The following is a 24,860-nucleotide window of genomic DNA, read 5'->3' as shown; positions in this document are numbered from 1 at the left end:
CGAGAAAGTGGACATCTTATTCATACAAGAAACACATTTCCGCATGGATTCAACTCCCAAATTACAGAACCACTACTTCCCTACGGCGTATCATGCAACCAATCTGTTATCCAAATCAAAGGGGGTCTCGATTCTTATAGCGAAACGCTGCTCGTTTCAACCCAGTGATACGTTAATTGATGAGGCAGGCAGATACCTCTTCTTAAAAGGTTCATACCTAGGTAGGAAACTCACTTTGGCAAATATATATGCCCCTAACACCTGCCAAGTATCCTTCTTCCACATCATCAGTGAGACACTAACCATGTTTCAGGAAGGTACCCTAATTCTAGGAGGGGATTTCAACGCTCCACTCAACCCCACACAAGACACCTCCATGGGCACATCGTCTCTTCCATATGCAGCCTTACGGAAAATCAAATCCCTCCTCCAGAATTTACTACTCCATGATACTTGGCATACCCTAAATCCCATTGGGAAAGACTACACCTTTTTCTCAACATCACACAACAGATACTCTAGATTGGACTATCTGTTTCTCTCACAAAAAGATCTTCCTATGCTCCAGTATGCCTCCATCAATCCCATGTTCTTATCAGACCACAACCCCATCTCCTGACGGTGAAATTCCCTGAAATTATCCCACACGCACAGCTTTGGAGACTTGACCCCTCCCTCCCTACCGACCCCCTCCGTAGCGGCAGAGGTTAGACTTTGCATTACACAATATTTCCAGGAGAACAAACTCACAGACACATCTCCACTCATTACTTGGGAAGCACACAAATGTATGATACGTGGCACCTTTATCGCAGCAGCCACCAAGCACAACCGGGAAAAACTGAAACAATACACGGAACTCACGGAAAAGATCAGACAATTAGAAAACGCACATAAGCGTTTGGAAGCGCTGGACACGTTAAACGACCTTATAAAAGCCAGATCCGATCTCTTAGGCCGCGTACACACGGGCGGACTGTTCGCTCAACTTTGTCCGCTGAACAGTGTTTCAGCGGACAGTCCGCCCGTGTGTGGGCTTTCAGCGGACAGTTTCAGCGGGCAGTTTGACGGACAAAGTCTTTCGGAAATTCCGAAAAACTGTCCGCTGAAACTTGGTTTGAGCGAACAGTCCGCCCGTGTGTAGGCTACTTTGGAAATGAGCAAACTGTTCCCGCTCGGAGGAAAGTCCGCTCATTTCGAGCGCGTGTCAAGGTAGGCGGGGCCCGCGACGAAGACGTCGCGGGCTCCGCCGCCTGGAATGGACTTAAAGGGGAACCCCAACGCCGAAAAAATCGGCGTGGGGGTCCCCCCAAAGTCCACAACAGACCCTTGTCCGAGCACGCTACCCGGCCGGCCAGGAAAGGGGGGCGAGCGAGCGCGCCCCCCCTCCTGAGCCGTACCAGGCCGCGTGCCCTCAACATGGGGGGTGCCTTGGGGAAGGGGGGGCCGCGCGGCCCCCCCACCCCAAAGCACCTTGTCCCCATGTTGATGAGGACAAGGGCCTCTTCCCGACAACCCTGGCCGTTGGTTGTCGGGGTCTGCGGGCGGGGGGCTTATCGGAATCCGGGAGCCCCCTTTAATAAGGGGGCCCCCGGATACCGGCCCCCCACCCTATGTGAATGAGTATGGGGTACAATGTACCCCTACCCATTCACCTGTAAAATAAAAGTACCCAAAAAAAAACACAACACACGAGAAAAAATATTTTATTGCACAGCTCCGGGGGTCTTCCGTCTTCGGGGGTCTTCTCGCCGGACTCCTCCGCTATCTTCGTGTAGCTCTTTTGCTAGCGGAGGAGTCCGGCTTTCTTCCTCCCCGCCGCCGGCCTCTTCTCCCGACTTCGGGGGTCTTGTCCCCCTCTTCGGTTCTTCTGCCGGGCCACCGCGCCTTCTTGTAGCTCTTTTGCAGGCGGTGGCCCGGTCTTCTGTCGCCGCTGTCGCCGTCGCCGCCTTCCGTTCTTCTTCTTCTTCTTCTTCTTCTTCTCCAGGAGATGTTGACACGTCGCTCTCTCCGGCCGGAATGCCAGAGCCGCCCTGCGCTGCCACTTATATAGTGACAATGGGGCGGTGTCACATGGTATATGTCACATGGGTTGGTCACATGGGTTGATGTCACATGGTGACCCCGCCCCCTTACGATGGCATAGTCCCCATGTGACATCAACCCATGTGACCAACCCATGTGACATATACCATGTGACACCGCCCCATTGGCACTATATAAGTGGCAGCACAGCGCGGCTCTGGCATTCCGGCCGGAGAGAGCGACGTGTCAACATCTCCTGGAGAAGAAGAAGAAGAAGAAGAAGAACGGAAGGCGGCGACAGAAGACCGGGCCACCGCCTGTAAAAGAGCTATAAGAAGGCGCGGTGGCCCGGCAGAAGAACCGAAGAGGGGGACAAGACCCCCGAAGTCGGGAGAAGAGGCCGGCGGCGGGGAGGAAGAAAGCCGGACTCCTCCGCTAGCAAAAGAGCTACAAGAAGATAGCGGAGGAGTCCGGAGAAGACCCCCGAAGACGGAAGACCCCCGGAGCTGTGCAATAAAATATTTTAACCCTGTGTTGTGTTTTTTTTTTGTACTTTTTTTCACAGGTGAATGGGTAGGGGTACATTGTACCCCATACTCATTCACATAGGGTGGGGGGCCGGTATCCGGGGGCCCCCTTATTAAAGGGGGCTCCCGGATTCCGATAAGCCCCCCGCCCGCAGACCCCGACAACCAACGGCCAGGGTTGTCGGGAAGAGGCCCTTGTCCTCATCAACATGGGGACAAGGTGCTTTGGGGTGGGGGGGCCGCGCGGCCCCCCCTTCCCCAAGGCACCCCCCATGTTGAGGGCACGCGGCCTGGTACGGCTCAGGGGGGGCGCGCGCTCGCCCCCCCTTTCCTGGCCGGCCGGGTAGCGTGCTCGGACAAGGGTCTGTTGTGGACTTTGGGGGAACCCCCACGCCGATTTTTTTCGGCGTTGGGTGTCCCTTTAAGTCCATTCCAGGCGGCGGTGCCCGCGACGTCTCCTTCGCGGGCCCCGCCTAACTGTACACGCGCTCGAAATGGGCGGACTTGCCTCTGCCTTACGTGGGCGAGTCCGTTCATTTCAAAAGTTGAGCGAACTGTTTGGCAAACAGTTCGCTGAAACAGTCCGCTCGTGTGTGGGCAAGTCCGCTCATGCAAATTTTGAGCGGACTGTTGCGGCAACTGTTTGACGAACAAAGTTTCAGCGAACAGTCCCCGCGTGTGTACGCGGCCTCAGACATACTTGGCAAACAAATACGACACAGGTACATCTTAACTAAGAAAACGTTCTATGAATATGGCAATGAAGCCAGTAAACTGCTTGCGAGAGCCCTACAGATGAAAAAGGCTACCACGACCATACATTCAGTGACAGACGCATCAGGACGCAAGCACACATCGACTCCCGACATAGCCACGCAATTTGTGAAATACCACTCTCAATTCTACAACCTGCCGAAGACAGACCCATCCATAACTGACACTACGAGAAGACAAATGATAACAGAATTCTTAAGGCAATAAAGCCCAACCCCTATTTCTGATTCTATAGCACAAGACCTAGACTCCCCCCTCAAAAAAGAAGAAATGGATCTCGCGCTGAAACAAATGAAAACGGGTAAGAGCCGTGGCCCCGACGGATTAACAGTAGGTTATTACAAAACCTATGCAGATATTCTCACCCCCTTCTTCTTATCGGCCTTTAATTCATTTGCGACACTCACAGAATCCCCCGCAAGATCTACTAACCGCCCACATCGTAGTTATAACAAAGCCAGGAAAAGACCCCGCAGCTGTCACACCCATTTCATTGCTCAATGTAGATCTCAAATGGTACGCCAAAACGTCAGCGAATCGGCTTCTTCCCCTTCTCCCCCAACTGGTCGATTTAGACCAAGTCGGCTTCATTCCAGGTAGGGAAGCGAGAGATAATACTCTCAAAGCTATATCTCAAATGGTACGCCTAAACGTCAGCGAATCGGCTTCTTCCCCTTCTCCCCCAACTGGTCGATTTAGACCAAGTCGGCTTCATTCCAGGTAGGGAAGCGAGAGATAATACTCTCAAAGCTATATCTCAAATGGTACGCCTAAACGTCAGCGAATCGGCTTCTTCCCCTTCTCCCCCAACTGGTCGATTTAGACCAAGTCGGCTTCATTCCAGGTAGGGAAGCGAGAGATAATACTCTCAAAGCTATCAACATCCAGGACTGGCTCACTTCCTCCCACAACCAAGGATTCCTACTTTCCCTTGATGCGGAGAAGGCATTCGACAGGGTGGCCTGGGACTACATGGCAGAGACCCTATAGGCCGTAGGCATCCCTTCCAAAATGCTAAATTTTATTCTAACGCTATACTCCAACCCAGCGGCAAGAGTCCGAGTAAACGGCCACCTGTCGGATGCCATCTCTATATCAAATGGAACCCGCCAGGGTTGCCCTCTTTCCCCTCTCATATTCGTCCTCACCCTTGAACCCCTACTAAGATGACTCAACCCAGACATCAAGGGTATAGACATTCAACATCGCACCTACAAAATAGCGGCCTTCGGACGATATACTCCTTTTTCTCACAGATCCGATTACAATGATACCTAACCTACTTAAAGATTTCAACATGTTTAAGACCTTGACCAATCTCCAAATCAATTTCACAAAATCCAACGCCCTAAATATCATGCTATCCCCTGTGACATACAAACAATGTCAAACTAACTTCCCATTTACATGGAATAACCACGCAATCACCTACTTAGGTATCCAACTTCCAGCTTCCCTAACAGACCTATACGCTTTAAATCAAGCAATCCTACTACAAAATATCCTGAGAGACTTAAAAAAAAAAGGTCTTCTGGCCTCTTTTCCTGGTTTGGCAGGGCAGCCATCCTTAAAATGAATATCCTACCTAGGATCTTGTACCTTTTCCAGGCAATCCCAATTAAACTTCCACCCACCTTTTTCTCGATTTACCAAAAAGCCTGCACAGAATTTATATGGGGCAAAGGACACCCGAGACTAGGATACACAAGACTCACTACCCCTAAACTTAAAGGAGGAATAGGTCTTCCGGATATACGAAAATAACAACAGGAAAGCCACCTTACTAGGGTCATAGTTTGGAACATCCATTCATACTACAAAGGCTGGGTTCACTTAGAACATTCTTTCTCTACACTCCCACAACTTCCATAGACTTCCCCACAACGTCCTCCATCCACTCATCCACCCAATGCTCCTTTCTTTTCGAGAGGCATGCAACAAGCACAAAATATCCTCGATCCTAGGCCCAATGACACCACTACAACAAAACCCGGATTTTATACCAGGGATCCTAACAATTTAGTGTTACAGTTAATGAAGGTCGTGGCTTTAAAATCCTTGCCATGCCATAAGGATGTCAGTGGCTTATCCATTCAGGAGGTGGAAGAAGTCACTTTATCTAAAAGAGGGGGTGATAGGTTTAGTCTGTTGTGCAAGAGGGAGGTTTATTGGATATTCCATCTCCATATGAGGCAGCCTATGGGCCTTAATTTTGAGTGGGACATTTCATTCTTTTGAGTGAATTTTCCACATATTGACTGCCCAGTATTTACTAAGCCAATATGTATGGCTCCCATTTCACTGGTTGTTGATCTGGTGCTGACAGGTTTTTTCATCTGGTTCTGCTGGGCTCATTTTATTATGTTTCTGCCAGAGATCACTCACTATTTTCCATTTATTATAATTGCTTTACATCGAGGACAGGCCAATTTTTCGATTGAGACTGTTTTTTGAATAGGGCTAATTTTTCGCTGCAGTGATTATGAATATCAGTAATTTTTATGTTACTTAATATCCTATTAGACATGTTTGTCATCCGTTTGATGATCACACACCTGATATATTATATTGGGTGTGTGATCAACTAACTGGGTTTTTGAATCAGCTCCTCATATCTGTCGCTATAAGGATATTCGCATTGAATTTGCCTTTGGTCTTAGAACATTCAATATCGATCGCTTATTTGGTCTATTCCTATATTTTACTTTCATTTTTTATATTTTATATCTATGCATTGTATCATAAGAGAAGACCTAAATAGACATACAATAATGAGATATTTGCAATCTTTCTATTATGCAACCTTCTTTGAGATGTGTCATTTTTAGGGAATATTTTTGTGCTTTTCTCTGGTGGTTTTGACATTCAATGAGCCCCATGCATCGGCATGCTCACATATTGAGAGTTTGTTTTTCTTTTTTCTGTGTTGCTGCCGATGCGTGTGAATTTTTTTTTACATACAAAATGAAAAATGTTTTTACTTTATGTAATTTTTTATTTTTTTTTCAGGTTACACCTATACCTCTTCACCTAAGCATAAGATGTATTCTATCAATCATTTATTACCATTATGTATGCTTTCAACATGTCAGCTTGATTTAGGTGTTTTTAGGTGAAAAAGGTTTTTCCTGGTGCCTCCATTGCAGCATACTGGTGATAGAACTTCGACTCCTCCCTCAGGACTAGTGAATAGCATAAATTAAAGGCATAGTCCCTCCCCAACATTCTGCTTTTTTTCCTCATACCTCTTGTGCTGGTAAAGAGTAGCAGTACGTCCATACCTCTGCCTTTGGCAGCGTCCGTCGGGTTTAGTTTTTCCCCTGCGCAGTCCCTGTTCTTGGGCCGCTCACAGTGCTCATAAGACTGGGAACCCCTCTGTGGATCTGTTGGGGTCTTCTCGCAGAGTTTCCTCACAGGAACGCAGTCTCACTATATCCTATGATGAATGCAGAGGAGCCGCAAAAGGATCAGCTCTCATTTTCCCAGGCTTGTGGTTTTTTACTTATCTTAGTAGCATATGTCATTTTTTCCCTCTGTTATCCCCCCTATCCTCTTTTCTTTCCTTAAAAAAAAAAAGTTTTATTTTTATTTCTGGTCTGCTTTTGCTGTCTGCTGTTTTATCATGTTTTATTTCGCTCCCTTGTCCTTTGATCCTGGTACAGGCTGGGGGGCTGCGGGTGTCTTGTCTTCCTTATTTGGAGAGAGCCCGGCAGGCAGCAAAGAGCTGTTTAGCGTCCTCGCCGATGTACTATGCATTAAAGAGCGGGGGTGAAGGGGATGTCCATCTGTCTATTTTCTATGCATTCAGCGTTGTCTCTTCTGTGCATGCACGGACACTCGAAGATGCGATGGCCATCTTGGTTTCTGGAAAAAGGGCCAGTTTTGCCCTTTCTTCCAAAAAAAATAAAAACTTTAACTCTCAATGGTGGTTCATGGGATTAGCCCTCCCACCTAGATGGTATTTAAGGTCACCTTCAGGGTTAACTGTCAGAGTCTTCTCGCCTGTGTCCTGCTAGGTTTCTCTGACACTGCTCTGTGGTAGCTACCTTTTTTTCACAAAACTTAAATAAATATATATTGTTCTAAATAAAAACAAAAAAAATTCCTTTTCCATTTTCCCTTTCTTTCTATATTTCCGCAGCTGAACCTTATGCCCAACTCTGCAATTAGCCATTCATCTTGCAACAAAGATCATAACATTTCTATTAGGTATGAGACCAACTATACGTGAGTAAAAAAAGAAAAAAAAGTGCACTCGCTGGCCTAACGTGGATCTCTTAAATCGTAGCCCTGTCCACTCCAAGAGGTCCAGAAAATCCTCGAGGCACATCCCGCTCCTCTGGTCGCAAATCCCATTCTTCACGACATAGATCAAGATCCAGAAGACGAGATCAGTCATCCTCTCCTAGGACCTATACAAAGAAATGCTGGACCTGTGGGGGGGGGGGGGTCTGTAAAAACTGTTTTGCGGACTGTGCATCCATTCGGAAGCTAGAAAGTCAGCAGGTTGTGGACCTGCTCAAAAGAACAATGAAGAACTCCTTCTCTGAGCTTGCAGCTTTGGTTCCCGCTCAGCCAGACCTGCAGATGTCCCAAGTTCAGGATACAGAACCTAATCTTCCTGGTCCTTCTGCAGTCAGTACTCCTCTGCCTCTGTCAGGCCGACCGGCTAAAGATTCTCCACCTGAGGACTTTTCAAGGGACTCTTCAGAAGAGTCAGCTCCTTCTGGCTTCAGTCATTCCTTGGTGAAACCATTTATCCAGGCAGTCAGATCTGCGATAGCCTGGGAGGACACAGAAGAACCCCCCCCAGGAATTAAAAGCTACTTCCCGTTCCTCAAAAGGAAGCAGGTTTTCTTCCCGTTGATGGGTGAGATTAGTCAAGTCATTCAAAATGAGTGGTCAAAGACTGATAAAAAAAACTTTCATTTGGGCCGTTTCAATAAGTTATATCCCTTACCAGAGTCAGGAACACAGTCGCTAAGCTCCATGCCAGTGGTAGATGCGTCTGTGGTGTGACTCGCAAAAAATATAACTCTACCAATGGAGGATTCTGCTTCCTTCAAGGATCCCCATGACAGACGAATAGACCTGGACCTCAAGAGGAGCTACTTAGCCGCATGAGCAGTGTGTAAGCCAGTGATCTCCCTCACCTCTGTGTCTAATGCCATCAGAGCTTGGACTGATAATATCGAGATGACTTTGCGTCAGGATTTTCCCAAGGGGGATATAATTAAAGCCTTGGAAGAAATCAGGTTTTCGGCAGGCTTCATAGGGGTAGCAGCCATAGACACGATTATGTGCTCAGCAAGGTCCATGCTGCACTCGGTAATGGCTAAGAGGGCTTTGTGGCTGAAACCCTGGATGGCTGACTTATCTTCCAAACAAAATTGGTTCAGAAATACCTTTCGATGTTAAGGCATTATTTGGAGACAAGATGGATAAAGCTATCTCTAAAGTCCAGTATGCTTCCCCAGGACAGAAGGATGCTAAGATTTAGAGGGGGCTCTTCTAGATTCCGCCAGTCAAATCCTAAGGATTTTAGACAATCAAGACAACCCAGAGACAACAGAAGATCCTGGAAAGGCACTCAGGCAACCATCTTGAACAGAAAGACAAAGGCCCTTCCAGCTCCACAGGAGCAGAAGCAGTCTTTTTGACACCAGGTTGGCCCAGACACTCCCAGTGGGAGCCAGGCTAAAGTTCTTTTTTCCACTCTAGGCCAATCATTGCCATGATCCCTGGGTCCTGTCTACAATTCAATGGGGACACCTTTTGGATTTTCTCTCATCCCCACCTCAGAATTCCTTCAAAAGAACAGAGATCCCATCCTCTCCGCTGAAGGCTCAAGCCCTAAAACACTTTGTAACATTACTCCAGCTTCAAGAAGCAGCTGTGCCAGTTCCCTTGGCAGAGCGCTTTGCGGGCTTCTACTCCACCCTGTTTCTGGTCCCAAAGAGGACAGGTGGGTGGAGGCCTGTGATAGATCTAAAAAGGCTCAACAGATACATACACCCCAAAAGCTTCAAGATGGAGTCTCTGCAGACAATTACCCAGGCAGTTCAGCCATCAGATTGGATGATCTCAGTAAATCTGCAAGATGCGTATCTACACGTTCCAATTCTACCTGCCTTTCAAAAATATCTAAGATTTGCAGTAGGGTGGACCCACCTGCAGTTTCAAGCTCTGCCATTGGGACTCTGCACCTCCCCGAGGGTATTTACCAAGATTCTAATATCTGCTCTAGTTCCCCTGCAGGAGAGGGGCTTGAGGATATACCACTACTTAGATGACATCCTCCAGACTTGCAAACAACTCGGATCAGTTGGTATATCAGAGACATTCTTCTCCAGTCTTTAAAGGAGCTAGGGTGGCTGATAAACTCTGAAAAAAGTCACCTTGCACCTACACAGCAGATGATCTATCTGGGGGCAATGTTTGACACCCAGGAGGGACAGTAACATTACCTTCTCCGAAGATGAGGATCATCATCCAGAGAATGGTCGAGGTCATCCGGAGCCCTTATCTGATGGCTTCTTAATGTTTGAACCTCATTGGCACAATGTCTGCTTGCATACTGATGATTCCTTGGGCCTATTGGCACTTGAGGCATTTCCAGACGGGGTGCTTGGCACAGTGGAAGGAATGACTCTCTCAGACGATCCTGCTGACGGGAGCAATGCACAGGGGTCTTCACTGAGAAGAACCTCCTAGATCTCAGAGCAATGCATCTTCCAGGCAGGTTGAACACGGAAGTGCCCACGCTGTCAAAGAACTTCCTGGACAACGAGTGGGCCCTTCATCCCCATATCTTTCATCAAATTGCCAGCCTTTGAGATCCCCCTCAAGTAGACCTATTCGCCACTCTGGAGAATGCCAAGCTAACCAGATTCTTCTCTCGCCTCCCGCATACGCAAGCCGAGGAAGTAGATGCCCTGTCATGCCCCTGGAGGTTCACCACAGCGTATATGCCTTTCCCTGGCCATTAATATTCAAATTCCTCTTGGGGCTTCTCAGAGAGACGGTCCAGGTACTGGCAGTACATCCATATTGGCCGAAGAGACCCCGCTTCCCTCTAGCCATGCGCCTCAGTGTGAGCTCTCAAATCAGGATCCCTCCTTCCTCCTCAACTTCTGGCACAGGGTAGTCTAGTTCATCCAAACCCCCAGAAGTTGAATCTTCAAATCTGGAAGTTGAGAGGTGAAAGTTCGAGTCCCTAGGATGTTCCCCAGGGGTCATAACAACCCTCTTAAAAGCCAGAAAGCTGGCAACCAAAGCCATATATTCAAGAATATGGGACAAGTTCTTGTCATTTGCTACCACAAATGAGTTTGATCCAATCCTTCCTTCTACATCAAATGTTCTGGGTTTTCTCCAGACAGGACTCGATCTGGGGCCTGGTCTAAGCTCCCTCAAAGTGCGATTAGCAGCAATCTCTGCCACAACAAATAAAAGATGGGCAGACGAGCCTTTAGTAATCACTTTCCTCAGGGGAGTATTAAAGATTCGCCCACTTGTCAGATGGTCTTTTCCTAAATGGGATCTGTCCTTGGTCTTAGAAGTCCTATCCATCCATTCCTTTGCTCCAGTGGGTTGTAAAATTAATCCAGAATGCTTACAGGGTGAATAATATGGAGCCTCCATCCCGAGTGAATTCTCATTCTACAAGGGCAGTCTCAACTTCTCCAATGAAACATTAGCCCTTGCTGCCAAACTCAACAGTCGTGAGAGCTCCTGGGTCAATATGGTAATGTCTGAGGAAAGTATTGTGAGAAGACACCTGGTCTTCTCACAATACTTTACTCAGACATTACCATATTGACCCAGGAGCTCTCACGACTGTTGAGTTTGGAAGGAGGGCAGTTCAGGCGGCAATGTCCCTTTCTAATTAAATGTTTATTGTTAAGCATCATCCCACCCGTGTCGGCTAGTTATTTATCACCAGTATGCTGCCATGGAGGCACCAGGAAATGGAAAATTGTCTCATACTTACCGTAATTTTTCTTTCCTGGTGCCTATCCATGGCAGCATACACTCCCACCCTCAGTATTCTATATTACGGAGAATGTTGGGGGAGGGACTATGCCTTTTAATTTATGCTATTCACTAGTCCTGAGGGAGGAGTCAAGGCGGAGCTCTATCACCAGTATGCTGCCATGGATAGGCACCAGGAAAGGAAAATTACGGTAAGAGACAATTTTCCATTTTCCTTCCATCCTTTTAAATGTTAATCTTCAGACTTTGGATGTTCACAGGTGTTTCCTTAATTGCCATCTTGTTATACACGTACTTTATTCATTTGTCGAATTGCTTGTGTATGTGTATATAGCTCTGTATGTATATTCTGCTCATTAGCTATGACTAAGCACCATGTTCGGTGTGAAACATGTCAGCGGCTGTGCAGTTAGTCTGTTTACCAGCCTAGATGCTATGATTTTAATAAAATTTTTGAAATAAAATTGAATAATTTGGAGTGCGGCTATCCAGCTACATCTTTTCTGCTTGCAGCACTGTTTACTGTATGTAGTTGATACCCATACCGTTTATTCTGCGCTGACAATGGGTGCATGCCTTAATGAAAAAAATAGTTAATTTGGACCAGCTTGGCCCAAACAAACTATTTAAATATAAATAAAACCTGAAGTTAGGCTTTAACATTTTCTTATAGACATCCTTTTTTTTTTTTACGCAGGGTGAATGCTAATAGGGTAAAAAAATGTCTGTAATTTTCATTCCATTTTAATTCTGGACAAATTTACACTAGTTTGGTTTAATGCATAGGGTGGATTTTTAGCCTAGATGTTTGGTTAAATGTCTGGCAAAATTACCATCAAATCATTTATAGATATACTCCACTGTGTTATAATAAAATATTAATATATAAAAAAAACAAAGCTACCGGTACATGTTACTTTCTGTAATAAATGTGATACTTACTATGATGAGGAGGATGAAGTAAATAAAATTATAGAAGGAGTGAGCATCCATGACATAATACATGATTTCCACCCAGCCCTCCAAGGTGATTACCTGCAAACAAAATATTGATTATTATATTATTATTTAACCAGTATAATTATTGAATATTCTTCTGAATCTGCATCAATAACACATCATGGTATGACTGTATATTTACTTAAAGTGTTTGTTACCCCAACAGTTAATTTTCCTGATACAGTGGGGAAAGTCATTAATTATTTGATCCCCTTCAGATTTTGTAGGTTTGTCCACTTACAAAGATATGAAGGGTCTATATATTTTATCATAGGCGTATTTTAAATGATAGAGACAGAATAATATCCAAAAATCTAGAAAGAAAAATTATACAAATGTTATAAATTGAGTTGCATTTCAGTGAGTAAAATAAGTATTTGATCCCTAAGCAAAACATGACTTAGTACTTGATGGAGAAACTCTGGTTGGCAAGCACAGAGATAAGATGTTTCTTGTAGTTAATGACCAGGTTTATACACATCTCAGGAGGGATTTTGTTCCACTCTTCTTTACAGATCTTGTGTGAATCCTTAAAGCAGACCTTCAGTCATTTTTTTCAACTTTCTTTAATAGATGGAAACCTTTAAAAATCTTCTGCCCTTGTTGTTTTAACTTTGGATAGTAAAACATTTTTTCTGTCAGTAAATACCTTATACGGCCCACTTCCTGTTTCTTGTCTGGTAAAAAGCCAAGGCTTATGATATCATGCACAGCTCTCTCTCTCTCACTTTTGTGAGAGTTTGCCAGGAAAGGAAGGGGGGGGGTGAGTCATAAGAGGGCCAATGAGAGCTGCAGAGGTGGAGGTTTGCCTCTGTGTGTCTGTGTGAATCCAGGAAGTGAAGAGGCAGCAGCTTCAGCTGCCCACAGTTAAAATGGTTGTAGCCAGACTAAGTGGACGGAGATTTCAGCAGCATATTTAGCAAGTACAAAATCACAGTATATATAAAATAATATGCAAAGTGATTGGAAGAAGCTTCAGAATGGCAAATATGTTTTTATTACAAATTATGTGAGCAGACTGCAGTTTCTCTTTAAGGTTTCTTGTCTGTCTCCTGGCAACTCAAAGTTTCAGCTCCCTCCATAAGGTTTTTAGAGGATTAGGGTCTGGAGACTGCTGGTCCACTCCATGACCTTAATGTGTTTCTTCTTTAGCCACTCATTTGTTGCCTTAGTGTGTTTTGGGTAATTGTTATGCTAAAAGACCCATCTATGGCCCATCTTCAGTGTTTTGGCTGAGGGAATACATCACCCCATCCATTTGCCTCTCAATGCGGCAAAGTTGGTCTGTACCTTTAGCAGAGAAACAACCAAAACCTTGCGGCCAAAGCAAGCATCCGAAGATGCACTCACATCAACCTTGTAAAATTTAGTGAAAGTGTGAACGGACGACCAGGCTGCCGCCTTACACACCTGGGAAATGGACACTTGATGTGGTAAAGCTCAGGAGGCACCGATTGCCCTGGCCAAATGTGCAGTGACAGGAAAGGGGGTGCCCGCCCCCTTATGGCATAAGCCTGAACCACGATCTGTCTGATCCACCAAGAAATGCCATTGCCATTCTTCGGACCAGCCACCGATACAAACAGCAAGTCCGACCTCCGGAAAGGAGCTGTAGCAGACAGATACACCCACAGAGCACGGACCATGTCCAAAGAATGCAAAGCAAGCTCTTTGGCACGTGACAGCCAAGGACATAAGGACAGAAGCACAATGTCCTCATTTAGATGAAAGGCCGAAACAACCTTTGGAAGAAACAAAGGCTGCGGACACAGCACTGCCTTATCCTTGTGGAGGATCAAGTAGGGAGACTTGCATGACAAGGCCACCAACTCAAAAATTCTATTTTCTCTTTGGTTCATTGACAGACATAGCACCTTTAATCTTGACCTTAGGGATGTCCCCAAGCATTGTCAAAAACGAGGATTGGGAACAGAAAGAAAATAAACTCCATCCATAACAACAAGAACTCCTCAACAGAGAAGTTGCAACCTCAAAGGGGGTAATGCACCGCCATCCGTCTCAGGACGGAAAACGCTGCGGGCTTCCCCACTCCTTTAAAATAAACGTATCAAAATAAGTTAGGTAGGGAATGTCAGGAAAGGTTCCCTCCGCTGGTAATATCGATCATTTGGCGTGCAGTACTGAGATCCACCAGCAGGTGTCTCCTGGCAGTTTGGACTGTCGAAGAGCTTTTCCCTGCTGGAATTATGTAATCTTTGGTCCGCAGTACTGGCATCCACCAGCAGAGGGATCCTGGCAGTGTGGAGCAGGTATTTACCTTCTGCAGTCAGGCGTCACATGACTGATAGCAGCCATTGTATAAATACCCGGCAAGTGCACACACACCTTGCCTTGGTATTGTCCTTGCGCCCTGACCTGCAGCCTGGATCCACGATACCTGATACCTGATCCCGATCCTGCTGTACCTGATCCTATCTATTCCTGCATCCCTGGAACCTTATCCTGCAACCGGATCCCTTTCTCCTCGTCCCCCCATCTGCTGACCTCCCATTTATGACCCTGGCCTGGCTTGACTACGATTCTGGTACTCCCTTTTGCTACATATGCTGGTTTGTTTGTTTAGCTTCACTGTTGGGTTGTTTGGTTTGTTCACTCAGTTTGTATGGGTGGTGTATTCACATTTATATGCATTTACTTTAATAAACGTACTTTCACCTATTTATGTCTGGTTCACTCTGTCGCAGTCACACAGTTCTGGTCACTTCTAGTTTATGATAGGGAAGCACCTTAGCAGTGCGGGCCAGCTTGTGGGACCCGAAAGGGACAGACACCTCTGCAGATGCCCCCGCCGTATCCTCTATCTTTAGGGTATCCTGCACCGCTGTGATAAGTGCTCCTACTAGCGCTTTTTCCTGTGCTGACCCAGACGTGGCATCATCCTCACTGTTCGAACGGTCCTGTTCAGCATCCTCTGAAACTTCAGAACAGGGGTCACCTGTCACAGCAGGACCCGAGTCTGAATCAGAGCTTTTTCTAGAAGGTGGGGGGGAGTGTTTTTTACCCCCCTTGAGCCCACATGCCGCTTACACCCTGGCAACAAAGGACTCCAGGACCGCCAACAGAGTGTCCAGGTGCAGGGGGACCAATTGCAATAACAGGGATGTCTGGGGAAGAAGCGCCAGCTTATGACTCCATGCTGACCGACTCTCGCCTGTCACCACTAGGGACCTAAGGCAAGCCACAAAAAATGCCCACCCTCCTAGCTGCCACAGACTGAGGGGCCCTAGCAGGACTCACCACCCTGACCCAGGTATCGTGCTGTGCTGCCGCTGTCCGCTTTCCCCTGTGACAGCCAGGAGTTGTTCTCTGTCAGTTTTGCGCTGTTCCAGACTGAACCAGCCGCTCAGCGATAGAGTAAAGCAAAACTTGAGGCTACTAGAAAATGGCTGCCGGCCGCCTCAGCAAAAAAGTCTGAGAGCGCTGGGAATATGACTGCTGGAATCTAGCTGTGGCTACAAGAAAATGGGCGCGGTTCGCGCAGAGGGGAGTCTTCACATGGCAACACACAGATACTCAATAAATGCCCTAAAAACAGGGAGAAAATGGGCGGACCACCAACTGCCAAGCGCAGCCCCCTGCCAGGACCCAGAGGACCCCCCGCCAGGTAAGTGCACTGCACCCCCTATGCCCAGTCACACAGCGGCCCCTCAGCATGGGGAGGAGGGAAAGGGACAGGGAGAGACCCCCCTAGTCGACCTCCTAGGGAATGCCCAGCTTCCCCATCCTGCCGAGACAGGTGGAACCATACTTACCGCTCCTGCAGGGACTGCTGGACACATTCCACGGACAGACCCATCACCCAAGCAGTACGGGATGGCTGTTGGCCACGGCACACTGACATGGACAGCAGTAGCCCGGTCATATGTGTGCTACTGGAGTATATAGCTCGCCGGCCGCCCCAGGGCATGACGTAGCTAAGGTCTGCACACACTCGATGGCCAGGCTGGGGAGACTACCAGGATCTATATTATCCAACCTGTCACCCAGACGGGCGATTGTCCGCCGGACTACTGGGTCCGTCGGACAATTTTGAGTCAAGACTTCTTTCTAAGTCCGCCGAATAGTCCGATCGCGTGTAAGCGGCATTAGGATATATCGCTGCATACAGCTATATATAGCGAAAGGGGATCCTCACTCGTGGAACTACATGGACCAGCGGTTCTATTCATCGGTGTTAATAAAAATATAAGAAAGAATAAATAATGGATATACCAGTGTGCTAGACCAGTGTTTCTCAACTCCAGTGCTCAAGACGGCCCAACAGGTCATGTTTTCAGGCTTTTCATTCTTTTGCCCAGGTGATTTGCTCACAGCCTTAATAATTACCACATCTGTTTCATCTGAGTGAAATTCTGAAAACATGACCTGTTGGGATGCCTTGAGAAACACTGTGCTAGACAACAGAAACCTAGCCCTAAAAATATTATGTACAAAAATAAAACGTATTGCTAAAAAGTCTCCAAAATGGGTGTATACAGTAAAATACAAAAAAAAAAAAAAAGCAAAATACACATGTGACAGCTATCATCATCGGGTAAAAAAAATTCTATATACATATGGTAAATTAAAAAATTAAAAAAAATACAGCGAGGCAATGATAGACGTATAGAGAATGCATACAGCAGGTATACAAATCTCTAAATGTGTTAAATCTGTCTTCAGGACCCACTAACAGGCCAGGTTTGCAAGATAACTGAAGTATGTCACAGGTGATATCATTTGCTGCTCAGTCATTGCAGTACTCTAGTCTGCACCAAAAATATTGAAGGGAAAATTGCACCTAGTAAGATGAAACAATACCCACCCACAGCACATACATTACTTTGATCACTTTGGTGGGCATGTTTCAGTGCTGCAAAAAATTATGCTGACCTGTCAGTTTGTAAAGCATGGCCAAAAGTGTTTGACAGTTAAAGGCAAGACATATATGATAAAGGAATTCCATAATTGTTCAAGCGAGTATGTAGTTTACTGCCTTACTTGCCCATGTGGTTTATTTTATGTAGGTAGAACCATTCGCACTCTTCGCATGTGTTTTGGTGAGCACAGACATTTTATTGAAGAAGGCTGTGACATACATACTGTTCCCAAACAGTTTGGAAAAACATCAACAATCCGCAGCCTGTCTGAAAGTGTGGGTGACAGAGGCAATTCCAAGTACCCTACCCACAGCAGAACATTTTAAACGTCTATGCCAACAAGAAACTTTCTGGATATATTCCCTAAATACCCTTACTCCCAGGGGGTTAAATAAGGAAGTTGAAATCCATACCATACTATAACATTTATATCATAATTTGCATTGTTCATGTTCCTTAATCTGCATATGCTTCATATGTCACCATATCCCCCATCATTTTTTACACCGGACCTTTATGGACACACATACCCTGGACATCGCAAGGTCCAACCTTTTTTCTTGGGTGTGGTGGTTCTGTGACAGTTAGTAAAGTAATCATACAAATTTATGTGTTATTCCCATGTTTATTCTTATGTTCTTTTCTACCCCAGTTGATAACAGCAATACTGTTTTAAAAACTATGTTTTCAACTTTGTTCCCTGCTTTCACAAACCTTATGCTTGGTCCAAACCGTTTGCCCAACACTAGATATGACTAGATCTGTAGGATTATGGGAGTGATCGTTGGAGTAGTGTTGTACAAGGGGAACTTAGATATCTCTAAAGCCACATCCCGCCACATCCAATTCCCAACCTTCTTCCATTATGGCTTCATCTGTGCCTAGTTTCCCACCGATCCTTACTCCTAAACCTAAACGCCTTAGAAGGAGACCCAGGCCTCTCCCTGCTACAGTCCATTATCCTGGTACATCAGGTCTTTCATCCTCTTTACACAATCCATTACTCCTGTTAGGAGCTCATCTAATGATCATTCAGTGCTCTCTGTAGACTCTACAGAACAGCCAGCTTCAACCAATTTTTGGGACCATCACATTGAGGGAACCCGGACCCCATTTTAGTCAATACATGGACAGACAGCTCTCCATCTGTATCTATCCCCATCCTCGCAACCAAAATGCACATTGAAACAGAGGGGCCCATCCCATCCACATCCAATTACTCAGGCTCTCACCCAGACCACCCCCAAGATCTCACTACCACACACCCCCTTTCCAAGTCTGAGATTTTTTTAGTGATGTGCCCCCCACCGAAAATAAAACATGTAGGAGAGGAAAGAGGGTAGCAGAGGTAGACAGAAGAAATGAGAAAATCTGAAAACTATAAAGATCTTTAACTTATCCACCTATGAATTGTCTAGTCACAACATCTCTCTACTTAGCAAGGGTCTGACCTTTGCACCCACAGCTAAGCCCAATCATTTTGTCCTATTCAAGGATCTAAACAAATTTGTTAGAGACCTTACAGTCAAAAGGACATTATTACTTAGGTCGAAGCATCTTTCCTCAAGAGACAGTTTTAAAAGGTACCATATTTCTATCACTTACCAAGAGGCCACAATTAACCAGTTCTTACAACCCCTCACCCAGAATTTCCCATCCTATATTTGGAATGGCATATTTGAAGGTTCTCCTAACGGTAATGTAATATAACATCACTCCACACCTCAAACCCCCATGAGATGGGCCTCCGGCAGTCCAATACTTGTTAGCAGAGGACCCCCAAATAAATTATAAACAGTGAGTTCATTCTTGAAGCCACCCAATTTTGTCTTAAGCATAACTACTTTGAGTTTGATGGCACCTACTACCTGCAAATTAATGGCACAGCTTCGGGAGCAATTTTTGCCCAGCTACATATATGCTAAAAACTATGTAAAGCTGGCGGCTGGCAATTCTTTAATCAATTTTCGGAACGATCATCACCCAAGGTGGGTATGAAACATCCCAAGAAGTCAGTACTTTGGGATTTGTAACAACTGCACCAGTAATTACAAATATCTTACACATGGTCACCTCCTTGCTAAAAATAATTCAAACAAGGGATTCAAAAAATTCAAACAGCTCCCCTTTAATAAGAAGCCTTTTAACACTACTCCAATAACCGCTCCCGTAATTTGAAGGATTCCAGTTCGGTACAACGCGTTTGCTTCCCCACTGTCAGAAACCATGAACCAGACAGACAGAAGTACAGTAAAATCACCATTGTTTATTAGTAAATGTAGCTCCGGCTCCTGAAGAGCATGCACTGTGTTAAAAGTTAAGGTCACACCTGAACTGCAGTTTGGTTTTGGTACAAGTGTTCTAAATTTGGACCTCAGCATCAGTCTGACTGGACTATAGGAAGTTCAGCCTGGCCACAGGGGGCACTGTCTCTTCTGGGAGGCATAGAACCACAGTCTAGTTGGGTGCTTTAAGTTTACTCTCTCTCGGATCCTGCCCAGTGGGAGTGTCACTCTAGCTGTGCTTTCTGGGAGAGGGTACTTAAGATGCGGATGTCACGTGGTTTGGGGTTCCGATCCAGAAGTATGTTCTGACTCCATGGTCCTGATCCTCCTGATCAGCCCCCAGGAAGGCTATGGCCTGGGGTGCGGATCCTGCCGTTCCTGAGTGAAGCACCTTGTTGGCTGCTAGGCCTTATGAGAGAGGGACTATCCAACCTGAGTGAACATCCAGTTGTGGATGGCTATTCTCTGGATTTAGTCAAAGTAAGAAAGTCCTTTATCATTGACTTTGACACTAAGAGTACCTGAACCTCCTTCCTAACCCTCTGATCCTATTTTAAGAGACTGTTCGTTGTCTACATTTTTGCAATAAAAATCCCTTTATGCGGATCTGTCGTCAGTCTTTAGAGTTACTGGGCATCTACGGTAAGCACAATGAAACCAGCAGCTCATTCGGGGGTCAATGCTACATAAAAATAAAAAGGTTAAATAGAGTAAGCGTAGTCAAAGTATAGTCAGACTCCAGTAACCAGATTGGGTAGTCAGCCAAGCCAGAGTTCAGTAACCAGATCGGGTAATCAGCCAAGCCAGAGTTCAGTAACCAGATCGGGTAATCAGCCAGGTCAGAAGTCAGGGATCCAATTAGAGAAACAGCAAGCAGGATAAGGAGCCAGAAGGGATGTCAGCAAAGCCAGTCTTTAAACAGGAACACAGGAGATGGTTTCTTGCGATGTGACCAAGGCGAGGGCAGAGATCAAGTGATCTGGATGGCTTTAAGTAGGCAGGACTGATGAGCAGAATCAACAGCTGGGTAACTGTGGAGAGAGATGGGAGTTGGCAATTAGCCAACAGCTGAATGGCCAGCTCAGAGAAGGAAAGTCTGTGCCCAGCCCTGACAGTACCCCCTCCTCATCGACCCCTCCCCCTCAGAGGACCACCGGGCTTGAGGTGAAAACATCTATAGAAATCACGGAGGAGGACGGGGGCATGTAAGTCTGAGGATGAGACCCAAGAGTGTTCCTCCGGACTGTACCCCTTCCAATGCACCAGGTACTGTATGCACCCACGGAACCTACAGAAGTAAACAATGGATTGTACTTCATACTCCTCATGGTTCTCAACCTGTATAGGGTGAGGACGTGGCATCAAGGTGGTAAAGCGGTTGCAGACCAAAGGTTTCAATAAGGATACATTAAACACATTCAAGATGCGCATACTAGGAGGAAGGTCCAACGCGTAAACCACTGGGTTAATCCTGCGAAGGATACGCAAAGGCCCAATAAACCGAGGTGCGAACTTCAGTAAGGGGGTCACGAGATGACAGCCAGACCCTGTCCCCAACCTGGTATGAAGGTGCAGGCAGGGGTCTGCGATCAGCATAGAGTCTGTACCTATCATTAGCATAACACAAAGACACCTGGGACTTGTGTCCAAGTGGAACGAAGACCACGGAGATGCTCCTCTAGTGCAGGAATACCCTGCTGAACAAAAGAGTCAGGCAACATGGATAATTTGCCATAAACAGACAATCGGGAAGCAGAATTCAAGGCTCTGCTGTGAGCAAACTCTGCGCATGGTAATAGGTCTGTTGTTGTGATGGTCAGAAATATAGCAATGTAGAAATTTCTCTAAGGACTGATTGGCTCGTTCTGCGGCCCATTAGACTGCAGGTGATAGGCAGAGTAGAAAGCAAGCTGAATTCCCAGCTGTGCACAAAAGGCTTTCCAGAACCCGGGACACAAACTGACTACCCCTGTCCGGGACAATCCCCTTGCGTAGCCCATGTAAGCGAAAGATCTCCCGAGCAAAAATGGAAGCCAGTTCCTTAAAAGTGGGCAACTTCTTAAGTGGAATACAATGACACATCTTTGAGAACCAGTCAACCCCCATAAGGATAACTGTGTTGCCTTGGGAGTTTGGTAACTCCACAATGAAATCCACAGACAGTTGGATCCGGGGCCTCTCTTAATTGGGTAGGGGTTGTAGGAGGCCCACTGGAAGGTATCGCGGAGTCTTACTCTGAGCACACACGGAACAGGCAGCTACGAAGGCAGTTACATCAGCACGTAGACTAGGCCACCGGAATTGCTGGGAAATGGCCCAAAGAGTTGATTCTAACCAGGGTGGCCAATGCCTTGGGAGAATGGTAAGTCTGGAGCACGGCAGTATGGAGACACTCTGGGACAAAGCAGGTTTCTCAGGAGGAGCATCGACCTGAGCAGCAAGAATTTTGTCACCCAAAGGAGAAGTAAGACTGGTGCGAACCATAGCCAGAATATGATCAGGAGGAATCGAAAACCGTAACCGACTTCAACTTGGAAGTGGAGGAAAATTGTCAGCCCTTACATTCTTCGTACCTCCTTTCTGGGAGAGAGGCGTTTAGCCTCAGACAAGAATGTGAGATTCTTATGGTCAGTAAGAATGAGAACCAGTACAGTGGTACCTTCAAGGAGATGTCTCCATTCTTTCAGGGCTAAAATGATTGCCAACAGCTCTCTGTCACCAATCTCGTAATTGCACTCGGCAGGTGACAATTTCTTGGAAAAGTAGCCACAAGGATGCATAGCACTCTTAGGAGGTAGGACGTTGAGACAGAAGGGCACCAACACCAGTCTCAGAAGCATCAACCTCAAGGATAAAACGTAACATAGGATCAGGATGTGCCAACATTGGAGCAGAAACAAAGGCAGCCTTGATAGAAGTAAAAAGAAAGGGGTATGTGGCGCTACCTGTATCTGAAAAGTGACCTGTCAGATTTAATTATTATATAACATATGAAAAGAAATTAAACTAGACCCCAATGTCACTACCTATATCTTTCACATATAGTATTTAAAAGAAAATGACCACAATGATTAGTGACACTTGCAAAAATAAGTAAACTCAATATATCAAAAAGGTGAACATAAATTAATTAAGGAGCCACCAGATATATATCCAGTGACTATGGTGTTCAACCACCACTATTTTATAACTGTGATATGCTCCAAATGATTGTGAAAGTACAATATAACATATATATAACATATATATAAACCAAAACGGGATTGATGCACAATCAAATGAAAACTTATAGATAAAAATTACATTACATCAGGTATAATTCAGGTGACGTTTTGGGCTAAACATGATATCGCCCTTCCTCATGACCACATACCTGCAATGAATAATATAACAATTTCCATATATAAAGGCTCATAGCAAACAAATGCCACTAATCAATTAATTCAATTCAGCTGGAATCATTATCCATAGTAAACCCTTTGTATCTCTTAGAGCCGGTTCACACAAGGGCGACTCAGATCCGACTTCAGGTCGCCCCTAGTCGCCTTAAGTCTCTATCCGTCTATACGAAAAAACGGCGTGGAGCTCCCCCCAGATCCATACCAGACCCTTATGCAAGCACGCTACCCGGTCAGCCAGGAAAGGGGGTGGGGACGAGCGAGCGCCCCCCCCCCCTCCTGAGCTGTACCAGGCCATGTGCCCTCAACATGGGGGGGTGCCTTGGACAAGGTGCGCGACCCCCCCACCCGAAAGCACCTTGTCCCCATGTTGATGAGGACTAGGGCCTCTTCCCGACAACCCTGGCCGTTGGTTGTCGGGGTCTGCGAGCGGGGGGCTTATCGGTATCCGTGAGCCCTCTTTAATAAGAGGGCCCCTGGATACCGGCCCCCCACCCTATGTGAATGAGTATGGGGTACAATCTACCCCTACCCATTCACCTGTGAAAAAATAAAAAAAAACACAACACACAAGGGTTAAAATAGTTTATTGCACAGCTCCGGGGGTCTTCTTCCATCTTCGGGGGTCTTCTCGCCGGACTCCTCCGCTATCTTCTGCTCTTTTGCTAGCTCTTTTACTAACGGAGGAGCCCGGCTTTCTTCTTCCGACTTCGGGGGTCTTGTCCCCCTCTTCGGTTCTTCTTGCCGGGCCACCGCGCCTTCTTCTAGCTCTTTTGCAAGCGGTGGCCCGGTCTTCTGTCGCCGCTGCCTCTGTCTTCTGTTCTACTCTTCTGGAGATGTTGCCTCGTCGCTGTCTCCGGTCACAATGACAGGACACGCGGCATGTGGCGACTTATATAGGGACATCACCGGATGATGTACCCGCCCATTATGAGATCACATGTCACAGTCCCAGCATCCTCTGGGACTGTGACATCATAATGGGCGAGGACATCAGCCGATGATGTCCCTATATAAGTCGCCGCACGCCGCGTGTCCTGTCATTGTGACCGGAGACAGCTACGAGGCAACATCTCCAGAAGAGAAGAACAGAAGAGCTAGCAAAAGAGCAGAAGATAGCGGAGGAGTCTGGCGAGAAGACCCCCTGAAGATGGAAGAAGACCCCCGGAGCTGTGCAATAAACTATTTTAACCCCTGTGTGTTGTGTTTTTTTTACTTTTTTCACATGTGAATGGGTAGGGGTACATTGTACCCCATACTCATTCACATAGGGTGGGGGCCGGTATCCAGGGGCCCCCTTATTAAAGGGGGCTCACGGATTCCGATAAGCCCCCCCGCCCGAAGACCCCGACAACCAACGGCCAGGGTTGTCGGGAAGAGGCCCTTGTCCTCATCAACATGGGGACAAGGTGCTTTGGGGTGGGGGGGCCGCGCAGCCTCCCCCTTCCCCAAGGCACCCCCCCATGTTGAGGGCACGCAGCCTGGTACGGCTCAGGAGGGGGGCTGCTCACTCGTCCCCACCCCCTTTCCTGGCCGACCGGGTAGTGTGCTCGGATAAGGGTCTGGTATGGATCTGGGGGGACCCCCATGCTGTTTTATCGGCATAAGGGGTTCCTCTTAAAATCCACACCAGACCTAAGGGCCCGGTATGCTCTTGGAGGGGGAACCCACGCCGTTTCTTTTTTTTTATTTGGCGTGGACTTCCCCCTTGAGAGCTCATTCTCTGATTGGCTACAGCAAAAGTCACCTGGCCTGGGGCGACAAAGTTGTGTTGTAAGTCGCCCCAAGTCGTGTTGAAGTCGTGTCCAAGTTGCCTCCAAAAGTCGTGTTGAAAGTCGTGTTGCCCCTGTGTGAACCGGCTCTTATAAATCACTTTTAATCTATACACATTTGGAACAACAGCTGAAAAATGGGACAATAGGATCCTTCCCTAGATGATAATATGCTTGATGATATAGTTCATCTATAAAAAATATA

The 24,860-nt window shown here is 46.5% G+C and overlaps 1 protein-coding gene across 1 annotated transcript in view; it reads right to left on the bottom strand.

Moving 5' to 3' along the window:
- Nucleotides 1–24,860, bottom strand: part of LOC143998093 (voltage-dependent T-type calcium channel subunit alpha-1I-like) — a 1,330,488-nt gene that overhangs the window by 758,469 nt on the left and 547,159 nt on the right. Inside the window, exon 6 of the mRNA XM_077493843.1 lies at nt 12,264–12,356. Coding sequence (XP_077349969.1) covers nt 12,264–12,356 — 93 coding nt within the window. The remainder of the gene's footprint in view (nt 1–12,263; nt 12,357–24,860) is intronic.

Source organism: Lithobates pipiens, unplaced genomic scaffold, assembly GCF_037356315.1.
Source record: "Lithobates pipiens isolate NorthernLeopardFrog02 unplaced genomic scaffold, aLitPip1_a1.2 Scaffold_19, whole genome shotgun sequence".
In the NCBI taxonomy this organism is placed as follows: domain Eukaryota; kingdom Metazoa; phylum Chordata; class Amphibia; order Anura; family Ranidae; genus Lithobates; species Lithobates pipiens.
The sequence above is the reverse complement of the archived record's forward strand: the minus strand, read 5'-3'. Positions and strand labels throughout refer to the sequence as shown.